This window comes from Phoenix dactylifera, unplaced genomic scaffold (assembly GCF_009389715.1).
Source record: "Phoenix dactylifera cultivar Barhee BC4 unplaced genomic scaffold, palm_55x_up_171113_PBpolish2nd_filt_p 000742F, whole genome shotgun sequence".
Lineage (NCBI taxonomy): Eukaryota > Viridiplantae > Streptophyta > Magnoliopsida > Arecales > Arecaceae > Phoenix > Phoenix dactylifera.
This window is the reverse complement of record NW_024068115.1, coordinates 203586-216824: the sequence shown is the minus strand read 5'-3', so window position 1 is coordinate 216824 and position 13239 is coordinate 203586. Positions and strand designations below refer to the sequence as shown.

The 13239-nt window shown below is 39.3% G+C and overlaps 1 protein-coding gene across 1 annotated transcript; it reads left to right on the top strand.

Moving 5' to 3' along the window:
• The first annotated feature begins 10178 nt into the window (after positions 1-10178).
• On the top strand, positions 10179-12139 carry LOC103722600 (AT-hook motif nuclear-localized protein 24-like). The gene has a single exon (XM_008813207.4). The coding sequence runs from the start codon at positions 11048-11050 to the stop codon at positions 11939-11941; it is 894 nt and encodes a 297-aa protein (XP_008811429.2). The 5' UTR covers positions 10179-11047; the 3' UTR covers positions 11942-12139.
• The last annotated feature ends 1100 nt before the right edge of the window (positions 12140-13239 follow it).

Below are 13239 nucleotides of genomic sequence, written 5' to 3'. Positions count from 1 at the left end.
CCATCCGTGCCTTTCCTTCCTTTTTCCTTATTCAATCAAGGCCCTGGCTTCCACTTGAAACCCTTCCTTTTTTTTTTCTTTTCTTTTTATCTGAGCTATCTCTATCTAGCCTTCTTTCTTATCCTTGTATTAGTTTAAGATTAGTCCACAACATCTTTAGTCGCCACGGGATATTCTAATTATGGTGCTAAAGTAGGAATTTGAAGCAGATTAGCTAACTGAACAAAATCTATTCGTGGGACACACACACTAATCATAAATAGATTTCCTTTAGATGTGTAGAACCATAAATTTTAGTTCTTGTCTTCGCGCAAACTTCAGCCATGGGAGAAATGAAAGTGGGAGACGCTCCATCTCTGCAGAACTTGATTTCTAATCCATGCACAAGTGGAATTAATGCATCCTGTGTAAGAAAAGCATTATCTGAGTGAATTTCGAATCATATGTAATTTATATAGAAGCAAGAGCAAATGCATGAAATGATCGAGAAACATGACTTGATAGATTAATTGCAGTAAGAAATAAGAATTATACTGCGGTGGCAAGCATCAACAGTAAACCAACTATACGTGATATGGATGATTATGACTCTAAATTGAACCATCTGGTATCAGTTTATTGGACGATGTAGATATAAAAAATACAAGCTTTAATGATAAATGATCGAAGACATGGTTAAGCTTTTCGTAAACTCTCCTTACTAAACATTTATAACATAGTAATCAAACTAGTATATAACCACATACTGTAATCGCTGTGCTTGATCGATGTTTGAATGGAATGCTCGGCGCCATTCCTTTTTAGATACTTCATTGCACCATGGCAATTTTAATTTGTAGTGGATTTTAGGGCAACTTCTTATGGTCCATGTAGGCTGAAATAAGATGTTTGTCCTCGGCTTCGGCATATCTGGGACAGTAAGTGCCCACACGCAGAACTCTAGCTTTCTTATCTGCAAACTCTTTTGCTATCAGTACATGGCGTTTGTGCTTTTCTTGGTCCTTTTCTCTCGGGAGCACTAGCCCAAATTGATTGCCCACTAATATGACTTGGCCAAAGGGACCCACATGGAATATTACGCGATCAAATGCAAAAATAAAAAGAAAAAGAAAAAGAAAAAAAAGGAGAGATAGGATTGCCTTTGATCCCTATCATGGGCGCACAGCCTACTGTGCCAAGGGAAGCTAGCAATAAAAAGTGCTTATTGGAACAAAAAGCTTGGCGTTATGGAACAAATAATGCTAAAGTTCTATTATTTTGTAGCTAGAATTTTGCTTCCACAATGGTTCCATGATTGCTATTGGCTTCAAGAGGCATGAACTTTTTACCCTGCATTATAAAGTACCAAGACCTAGTTCTGAACATGCCATGCATGTGAGGAGCTTTCCATCTTCTCATCTTAGTCAAAATTAAGAGATATATTGCTCAATCATGGTGAGTATTGGTGTGAAAATGACATAGATTAGGGACTATGAGGCTTGAGGATTCAACTTTGTAAGGTCGAGGTGCATATGTAGAAATAAAAGGGTTTTTTTCTAACAAGATCGTTAAGGTTGTTGAAGCTAGTTACATGCAAGTAAGAGAATTCGAGGTGCATCTTGTTGGGATAAACCAGTTAGATTCGATCAAGACCCCTCCTATCCTGAAAAGGATTCGGACTTTTTTTAATAAATCAAAGAAAAAATATTTTAAAATTTTATAATAATTATGAAACTAAGAAAAATAAAAAAGAAAACCCGAAAGCTAAATTCAAGCTAGTATAACTGATCGGAGTCATATTGACCAAATCTTATGATTAGGCCATAGTTGCACGTATTATAACTTAGGTTTCTGGCATCTCCAATGACATCCTCTCCAAGTTGCATCAAAAGGAAAGCTTTTAAACTCACACCAACATTGCTACGAAGTTTCACCAAAGTGGCACAAAGTAACACCACCAAGAACCCTTATAAAGAGATCTCAATTTTTATTTGCTATTCACTATGATACAAAAGAGATGCCAAAATCATCCTTTCTAATATTAATTGACTCAAATCCGTTAGTATCGTCCACGAGGCTCCATGTCATCGACCTCATTTCAGTTGTTGCTTTGACACAAAACATACCAAAGTGCAGCGCCTAAAATACGGTGCACATTATCACATTACAAGTATGCTACAAAATGACCAGATCCATTGTCATAATTGATTTCCCTTTATGAGCCATGTATACAGGTTGGTTGGGTATTTTTGTGTCAAGGTTGTGTCAGGAGATTCCAGACATGTATTGTATCATGATTTAGAGGTCAAGGTTGGCTCAAATTTGGGCCAAATATGGATGCTTTAAGCCCGATCACAAGCACAATTAGATTCTAGCCTCAACCCAGCTTAGCCCAACATGTCACACAGATCATATTGGGAGAGGGAGTTACCTTAACCACTTCGGTCCATATATATATATATATATATATCATTGAGAATCCTGCTTTTTTGTTGCTAGATACTTGGGATCTTGCTTTACAATTCAAACCTAGATATCAAGAGGATCTCTCAAGAAGATTCAATGCATCTACAGCTATACATGAAGGTAGAGCTCGCTCAAGTGGGGCTAATGGTGCTAGTGTGGTTGAGTCATAGTATCCAATTGCCTGCCAACATAGATCAAAACTAAATTTCTTCCCAAACCTTGCCTATGCAAGAGTTCTTTCATTCTGCATCCCAGTCTAAGTAGAAGATAGTTTATGTGACTCATTATGTCCACATTGACACTCACCATACATGACAGAGCTTGTTCAAATAAGGTACATATAGGGCAGGGTAAACTCAACTTGCTTTAAGCCTTACAAAATACTCATCAATGATACAACTTCCAAGTATAAACAATCAATAATTAAGAAATATGAAAGATATAAGAGCAAATGCTACATTTTATACTAGATAAACTACCAAATCCAAATCAAGTTCAAACCTGATTAGATTCATAAAAATAAGTACTATACCTGATTTGGATGAAAAAAAATTAAAGTCCCATACCTCAATGTGCATTATCTGATCGAGTCGGGTTAAGTCCAGGCTTGTCACACTTTAACCAAATCCATAAGTTTTGGATTGAGCCGCTTGGGATTCTTAGAGGTTTGGGCTCTTTATGGGTCCAAAGAAACTAGATAGTAGCTAGTCAATGAATCAAAATAATGCGATTGCTTCCACTCAACATGACATCGCCATTGTTGGCATTTAAAGATGATATAATATTGGCCAAGTTGCTCCATCGCATTAAGACCAATTAGGCTTGAAAGCTTTGTGCCATGATCTAGTCAATGAAGGGGAACCAATCGTCTGTCTCCTTCCCTGGATGGTGAACCCCGGCGAAAGCGAAAACCCTATAAAACTGTGTTGATACGATGGGGTTGATGCTACTCACATGGAAATAGCTGCTCCCATTTGTGTGGTCCTGAGATTAGCTTGCTTTACATATTTGTTTATCTGGTGATAGCTAAGGAGTTGGGCTTCTTTACTAAAGGAGAATGATTATATTAATGCAACAAAGCACAGTATACTTTGTGCATGGATGACTACAGAGATGAAACGGCTACCAGATTTTAATACATTGGGGAGACCCTTTCACAGTCACATAGAAATGCTTATATCTAGGTTACTTCGAGAAGTTTGTTTCTTCTGCTAGCCTTTAGATGTGCAAGCTCAAGGAGTCAGAGGACAGCTTCAAGAATTTCCGCTCCTTGTCACTGCAAACTGTATTCTGTTCATAACTGCTGCAATCACCCTTTCTCATGAATGTTCACTTAGTAGTGATATGACCATAAAAGATTACAAAAGAACATGTGGCATTTCAAAGTTAGGGGAACTCATGTCTTCTATGTCATATAATAATCAGGACTTCTTGATGAAAAATTTAGTGATTGTTTATTTTTGAAAAAATGCTGTAAGATGCTATAGTCAATCATATAAATAGTTTCTCGACCGAAAATGGAGCTGGCATGTTTCCTGATTCAATTGGCCCTCTATGTATCATGCTAGCTTTTGTGTATCATGATAATTCCCACTCAGCATGTGGCACAATAAACATCATGCCATTGATCAACACAAGGTAGCATTATTGTTATCTGTTAGTTTCTTTGAATATGAATAGAACAAGGTATGAGTGCACAAAGAATTAATAGGAACAAGTGCATAACAAGTAAGCAAAATTTTGCATAAACTACGCATATATGTGTATAAAAAAAAATTAGAGCACGCATAATTGTGCACTCCAAAAAACAATTCACTACATCAAACATATAATTTTTTTCAAAAAAGTATTACATTTAAGATGGGGTTTCTTTCAAATCTAATTAGTTATAACTAATTTGGTGGTTTTATTAACTTTAATGTTGTCGACATACGTACCTGAATCAAAATTTGAAAACACCCATCAGTCAATATATCCAAGTCCTATGGACTGTCCTAGCATTCATAACTATCAATATTGAATCCATTTTATAGTTTAACATACTTTTTGTGATTGATGAACTTGATATAGATCCTCTACCTTCCTCCTCAATAAGTCATGATTTCATAAATCAACAATGTTCCTTTTCAATACTAGGCATCTCTTTTGCAAAAAAAATTTCCCCCCTTTTTAAGAGAATATAAAGATATACCGCAACAATGTCTCATTTCTCTATTTGATTAATAGCATAAATGCATAATGATGTCTTTCTATCTCTCTTTTTATATATACCATAATACTATATTATCTTAAATAATATCATAACAATCTCTTTCATTATCCCCTTGATATTTTTTTGCACATGTACCTAAAGAACTTTCTTTGAACATAGTCCTTGCACAAAATCTTATTCTTGGAGAATGATGTCATAATTTTCTAAGGCATGGCTGTGTGAACATAAAGAATAGGAAGCTATTCAAGGGTGCGCGCAATGCATGCATACATTTTTTTTCTTAAATTATGAAGTGATAACTGAATAGCAATTGAAATCTTGTTTAAACTTGTACACCTGTTTCTCACATCTAAAGATTGGGTCCGAAAATAAATATTGGTCCAACTTGTTAATTGTGAAGCATCTAGCATCCCTTTTCCTCTTCTTTCCCCTCCTCATCTCTAGTCATAACCTCATATCCTCATGGGTCTTCAATTATCTACATTTCCAATGAGGATGCCCATTTGTTCTCCTGACCAAGCTAATATTAGCTTAATATGGTCGCATCTATTTGTTGGCAACTATTTTTAAAATTATACTAAAAATTTGTTAATATCTGCAATTTATTTCAAAAATATCATACAAATAAAAACAATTTTTAAAAATAAATAATACATGAAATTCAAGAAGAATTGGAGAGGCATTTCTCAAATAAGGTGTGTATGAAAAATTGTGCTAAGAACTAATTTTGCTCCTTGTGTAGGAATCCAATGAGAACATCTCCAAGGTATAATGAACGCAACTCAGCCTGAAGCTTTCTATCATGAGCATGTGAGTGTATGGAGGCTTGACATAAATAACTTCCATTAGTTCCCCAAAAGTGGCGACTAAAGAGGGTGAAAAATATGAAGACAGTTAAAAATTAGAGAGAAAATAACAAAGCACTTGAAAGGAGAAAAGTAGAACTCTTATAAAGACCTAATATGCATCGCACTCGAGACCTTGAACTTGAAGCCTTTATATAGACTTATTTCATTAGACCTTAGAGTGGTACATAATGGCCTCAATGCTATCTCAATAGTGGCCCTAATGGCCTACCTACATGGCATAGTTGGCTAAACCAAGCTAGTGTGTGCACATATGGTCACTCGCCAAAAACCCACAAGGTTCAACTAAACCTGAAATTGCTGGATTTCAATAGATGTAAATCCACATGCATTTAAACATCTAATATGGGATAGTTAATAAGGTGCTTAAAAATTTGAACCTTTTGAATAGATAACAACAATTTTTTTAAACATTATTAACATACTTCATGAGACTTCTCCCAAGTTATTAGCCCTATTTGCTCATCAAAGGTCATCCTAAGATAGTTGAAAGAGCCACCGGAGATGGGCATTTTATAGCAAGTTCACGTGATAAAAGATGGAGAGGCGGGCAACATCTGACAATTGTGTAGGACACCATTAGTGGCTAAGTAGAAGAGCGAGAGGTGATGAAGATCCCAATATTAATTGTTCTCTAAGACCTAGTTTTTGGACTAGCTAATCTCTTAGTATGATTTTGTTATTAACCTCACTTATAGCTATAAAAAGTGGTGGGTCTTTGCTAGGGTTGCTAATAAAGCCTCGGTGTATGTGGTGTGAGAATGAAGGTTGTTATAAAGGCCGAGTGAGTAGCATGGCTTAGATAATCAAGATGAAATGAGATGGTTTAAGAAATCTGAAAAATACAGAGGAGCAAGTAGGGGGTTTGGATATACTGGATTTAGTTCTTCAAATTCAACCGAGAGCAGAACTAGTGAAAAAAAAAGCACACAGGATAATATGGAGAGGAAAGATGAAGAATGACAAAAAATGAGTTCATGGGAGCTTGTACTAGGTGATTGGTTAGGAGAAATTAAAAGATTAGGAGAGAAGAGGAAGAAACTATATCGCATAGATGAGTTAGAAAATAATTGAATTGGTTTTTTCTTTTGTAGTTTTATTTTCTTAACTAGATTAAAAATTGGTATTAAGCCTTTTTAAGTGGTTACAGTTGTCTGCCTATTAGTTCTTATTATTCGACATGTTACTGCACACCTATGTGGCTCACACAAGAAATGTTTCCTAAAAAATATTAGCTAATAAAGTCATTTCATCTAGAATAGTATATATATATATATAATAATAATAATAATAAAAGTTCAATACTAGCAACCATATTTTAGTTCTCTCCCTATTTAAAAGCTACATGGAGAAGTGGTATAACACACAAGCATATTCTCGTCAATGATTTTCATGGTCTAGTGGCTAAAATTTAGAGTTGTAATGACCCTTGCATTGATTTGACTAGTAGGAGCCCTCTCTTGATAGAATCACTTTATTAACACCCTATGATACAATCTTCATGCTAAAAGGCATTTTTTTCCATGACTACTGTCAAATTTGTTAATAGATCAAGAGCAGAAAAGCAATCACATATTTTTCTTATATTTAAAAATGTTAAAGTATAATTATTGGTCCCTCCATGTGGTTTTAAGTGCACGCTTCTTCTTTATTTACTATTGAAATTATTCTTGTATATAAGATACTTGTTTTAATTTTAAATTCTTATACAAGCTCAAAAGAAAAAAAAAAAAGAAAGAAAATGAGCCTTCATGGAATAATAATGTATTCCATTATGATATAAGATGCATACATCTGATTTTCTCCGATTCCAAGATGCCATAAGTTATATGCACGCGACCATCTTTTTTTTACAACCTGAACAAATATTTTTGTTCAATCAATATTGTCTTTAACAAATAACATTTATTTTTCTTTATTTTTTTATTATAATGACAAATATTAAATATGATAATATTTATGATAATTAATTTCTCTTCTTGTGCAAAGTGAACTCTATTAGTTCTAGGAAAGTTAGAATGACTCCAACTCCTAGCCAAAGCACTCCAGCTCTTACCCTTGTGTGTCATCATGAAGCAATTTCTTGTTTTGTACAAAAACAAAGAAAAATTCTTGTTTTCTCCTGAGAATACCCTGATCTGACATTTCCCTGAATCTTAGGCTCAACCTGCTCTTCTTCCGGGAGTCTTCTCATGAGACGTCCATCGAGTTTCGCTCCGGATTCGTCGCTTGGGCCCGCCGATATCCCCGACGCACCGGAGTAGATAAGTCGATCACTGGCCGTCCAATTGAGGTCGGCGTGGGCGACACGTCGCAGGGACACGGAATCCAAGAGGCAGGAGCGCAGACCCTGTCGGACGGCTGTGATGGAAGCGTCGTCACGCCGGTTACGGATGCGATGAAGCCGTCAGGACGGACAACGGAGCGCGAGTCGATGGCGGAGACTTCGCCACGCGTCCCGACCGTTTACGGTGGGCCCCTAGCCCATTCTTGGCCTTCTCACGAGATTCGAGCCACCCACTCCACTTTCCGAGACAAAGCTAGCTCGCTCCACGGAAAACATTAGACGCATTCAAACATGACAAGAGAGGCCCAAAAGTAAAATCAAAAGCACAAAGGGTCCCAAGAGAACGCCCAAATTGATGCTTAGATAACGGCCCTCTTTAACAATTTCAATGAAGATTATTTATAGTATTCTTATGAATAAAATAAATTTTAAAATATAAAATTTTGTGGGAAGATTCCCTCCAAAAGATTAATACCACTTGATATGAATTTTTATTAAGTGAATAGTGGTATAAAAAGTAAGGTTATCATTTATTATCCTTACTTATTATAATACCATTATCATAACTGTTTAAAATAGAGGCTATAATAATTTTAGGAGGCCCATGTTAAAATACTTCGAAGGCTGTAATATGCTTTATGTTGTGGGAATAAAGAGTCTCGGACTTAATCACACATCGACTGAATAGCGAAAAGGTCTATGCCTTAAATAGAGGGTTTGATTATCCTTCCCTCAGGAGGCACCTTTTAAAGGGCAAAACCGTGAGTAAAGCTTCTACCTGCTCCAAAGAGGACAATACCTTTTGTGGGGATGCAGTCTTCTTTTTCTGTTCCAATTTGGTGGAGGCTAAGATCTAAGATCAGAAAAACCTCGACCTCAACAATTCGTGCGCCAGGTAGGGGTCCTTGACCTTGGCACAGACCTTCCCGCACTACACAAAAAAAGAACATTACCGACTCTTATTTGCCGACGCTTATTCCAAGCGTCAGCAAAAAAATTTTTCCGTCAACATTTGCCGACACTTTTTAAAAGCGTCGGCTAATGACGACGCTTAAAAGTGTCGTCGAAGTTAATATGTAATTAACGACACTTTTTAGCGTTGTTAAATAACGACGTTTAAAAGCGTCGTCGGAAGCCAAAAAATCATCTCATTTTAGTCCCACATCGGCGGATCTGAAAAAAAAAACGGTTTATATAGCGAAACCCAACCACTCTGCACGGATGGAATGAAGGTACCGATCGGGAAGGTTGTTTGTTTCTGAATGGAGGAGGAGAAGATGCAGACCGCAAATGGTGTTTTTTTTTGCAAATGGGAATTCGCGACGCTTTAAAGCGTCGGAAAAGAGCGATGCTTTAAAGCGTCGCTAAATTGGAATTAGCGACGCTTTTAAAAGCGTCGGGAAATATTTTTTCCACTGTAGCATAGGCGACGCTTTGGTTTCTACCGACGCTTTTAAGCGTCGCTAATAGCCAAAAAAAGCGTCGATAATGTCCAAGTTTCTTGTAGTGCCGCTGGGGGGGGCTGATGTTGTGGAAATAAAGGGTCTCAAACTTAGTCCCACATCGACTGAATAGCGAAAAGGTCTGTGCCTTAAATGGAGGGCTCATTACCCTTTCCTCAGGAGGTATCTTTTAAAGGGCAAAACCATGAGGAAGACTTCTACCTGCTCCAAAGCGGACAATATCTTCTGTAAGGACGCAGTCTTCTTTTCCTATTCCAGTTCGGTGGGGGCTAAGGTCTGAGATCGGGAGAAACCCAACCTCAACACTATATATATATATATATATATATATATATATATATATATATATATATATATATATATATATATATATATATGAATATGCATTCATATACATATGTATATGTATATATAATGATATTTAAACAATAACCGTCTACTAGTACATATAATGTCTGTTATGTTTCATTTTTCCTCTTTATCTAGTAAAACAATATTTCAAATTTTTGTACTGATTAACTTTGACTATTTTTTTTTTTAATTCTCAGAAACAATTATGGCACTAGCATACTATATTTATTTTAATACTCACTAATTCTATTCACACAGAATAAAAGCAAAAAAGTAAGAATAATTTCAATCAAAATCCAATATAGCACAATATGGTGCAATAAGGGATAACGCCGATATTGAACATTGTTACGGAGTCTACGCTCATCCAAAGCCTCCTGTTACATCATTGAGCAGAGTCCTTTATTTGGGGCACCTTTGTGAGTAAACTATAGCTTTGATGCACGAATTCCAACGACCCACATGCCATCACCTCCTAGGCTTTTTCATTGCAACAATGCCCTTTAATATTCGATAAATTACGAACATGACGGGATTCTAGCCATAATTCAACTACGTGGGAAGCTCGCTGGCCCGCTCGACGGCGACAACCACCGGGTCGGCTCACGCTTCGTCAACATCTCTCGACCTCTTCCGCTGAAGCCTTGTAAAATATTCTCCTCGCCGCATAGAGTACGGCTGGTTCACTCCCCACCTACTCCTCCCCAAAGCCAGCCTGTCCTCTCCCCTGATCCCTCTCAATTATTGGCCAGAACGCAATATTTTTAGTCCCACACCGGTCGAGGGTTTTTTGGGAGGATTACCCTCGGATGGCTTCCAAGCAAGAGACATCAGAAGTCAGCTGAAACAAGACTGGAACAAGAGGAGAGAAGTGGAGGTATTGAAGTCGTCAAGGCAAAGGGAGAGAAGGTTTGAAACAAAGACCGATCCAATCCCAAGATACTCTTTAAGGCTCCAACCTGTACGAGTTCTTCTGCTACCATGTGGTCTGTGCAACAAAAACGGCCGTAGAAACCGAAGGACTACGAAACTATTAGCAGGCATGTTGTCCTTGGAGAAGGGATAAAATAAGTAGATGCCCAGAATCCGCTGGGAAGTTGGTGGATGACAAGAGAGATGCACCTCCGTCTTGGGTTCTTTTCTGGTGGGAGGTAGCAGTGGTGGTAGTGCTTGGAGTAGCGTTAGGTTATTCTAAAAGAGAAAAGAAGGGGAAAAAAAGGAGAAGCATAGCGCCGTCTTTCTTTACCCTGCTTCTCTTTTGGTCTTAATTAATTCAATCCTCATCTTCTCTCGTTATCTTCTTCCAGTTTGTCCTCCTCCTCTTTCTTTTGTTCTTTGCTTCCTTTCACTGTTTCATCTCCTAGGTTTCATCACACTTGAATAAGGAATTAGAGAAGGGTAGGAAAAAAAAAAACTAGGGAAGATGGATCCGATAACGGCATCATCAGCACATGGACATCATCTTCCTCCTCCATTCCACACACGAGACTTCCATCACAACTTCCACCAGCAGCTGCAGCAACCCAAATCCGAGGACGACCAAGGCGGCCTCAATCGAAGCCAGAAGCGGAACCGTGATGATAGCAGCCATACCAATACCAACGGAAGCAGTAGCAGCTGTGGAGATGGCAAGGAATTGGTGCCAGTAACCTCCTACGGGGAGGCGGATGGCGAGGCGGCGCGCAGGCCCCGGGGTCGGCCTGCCGGGTCGAGGAACAAGCCGAAGCCCCCCATTATCATAAACCGGGACAGCGCGAACGCCTTCAGAACCCACGTCATGGAGGTCGCCGGCGGTTGCGACATAGTCGAGGGCATGGCCGCCTTCGCATGCCGCCGGCAGCGAGGCATGTGCATCCTTAGCGGTACCGGTACCGTCACAAATGTCAGGCTCCGCCAGCCGGCATCCCAGGGCGCTGTCGTCACCCTCCATGGCTACTTTGAGATCCTCTCCCTATCAGGATCCTTCCTGCCGCCGCCTGCCCCACCCGCGGCCACCGGCCTCACAGTATACCTGGCTGGCGGGCAGGGACAAGTGGTCGGAGGGAGCGTCGTGGGACCGCTGATGGCGTCCGGGCCTGTCGTTATAATGGCAGCATCGTTCGCAAATGCCGCCTATGACAGGCTTCCTCTGGAGGAAGAGGAGTCTCTACAAGCCCAGGGGCCTCTGGAATCCCATGGATTACTTGGTCAGCAGCAGCAGCAGCAGCAGTTCCCGCAGGACCCGAACCTCTTCCATGGCCTTGCGCCGAATCTTCTCAGTAACGTCCAGTTGCCGTCGGAGCCTCACAGTTGGACTACTGGTGCAGGGATTCACTGAGTTAGGGAGCTCTACTATTTTCTTAGTTTTCGCTTGTTGTGCTAGAAATTCTTTCAGGATTTCAAGTTGACCCTTCTGTCTTGAGGGGACTAGTGCTTTCTTCTGTGTTTCCCCTACATCTCTTACCTTCTCTAGAATAACTGATCTTGGTTTTGGATTAAGAAACTTGAACAAATTTATGAATTCTCTGTTGTTTCAGCTCGATGCAATTTTGCCGGCCGCGCAACCACAGAAGCAAAGGTGAGGAGGAAAATAGAGGAAGGATAGAGAGGGAGATCAGAGTTTTCTTCCGTTTACTTTTGCTACATCTCTCTCTACTTCAACTTTAGATCTGGTGATTGTTCTGTTAGTTTTGGGTGGTGTTTTCGGTGACATATCTTGTTGATCTGCCATCTGTTGATACTCCCCAACAGACTACATAAACATCGGAAATATAAAGCCTCAAACTGAGGAATTAAACATACAAAGTAGAGAAGCTAAAAAGTGTAGGGATTCATGATTTTGTGCCCTGGGGATTTTACTGTCTTTCAAGCAAAGACTATAGTTACATCTTAGGCCCCACTCCATCTGAACAGCTCAGTGCTCTCTTTACCTTACAAACCCATCATCACACCACCACTTCCTTACAATTTTCTACGACCACAATAATGACATCAACATCTTCCATATATTCATAGCATTCTCCTTACAGCAAGAGGACAACTAGTAATCATGTCTGTCACATTCTTAAGACACTCTCTTGTGCTTCCATTCTTGCTGCTGCTTTTAATCTCTTTCCATTCTTGTGGTCAAGTAGAAGAGAGATTAGATGTATCACCGCACTTGGTACACATAGTACCAGAACTTGTTAGAGTGGGAACCATTTCAAGTGGAAGCTGGAAGCTGCAACAAAGGAATGGATGGAGCATTGTAGCCTTTCTTCCCAGCCCTACACGTGCACTCTTCTGAAGGAGTTCTTTTTCGAGGCAACAAGTTCCATTTGAAACGCAGCATGGACAAGGACACGGGCTTTAATGTTCCATCCTCGAGCCGGCAGGGATAAGGAAGCAGCAGCAGAGAAGAGATAGCTAGAGAGAGAGAGAGAGCCGCGTGGGGAGAAAGAGTTGCAAATGGAGGGCAGGTTAGTATCTTAATTTCCAGTCTCCCGGAAGAGCAAAGATCAAAATGAGAATGGTTTTGGTATGTCATGGCAAGCTAGCTAGTGGCAATTTTGGAAGCGAGAGCGCCTGTTTCCCTGCATGTTTCTCCTTCTTTATTGCGCCGTTTACTCTTCTTTTGTTGTTTGTGTGACCCCAGTC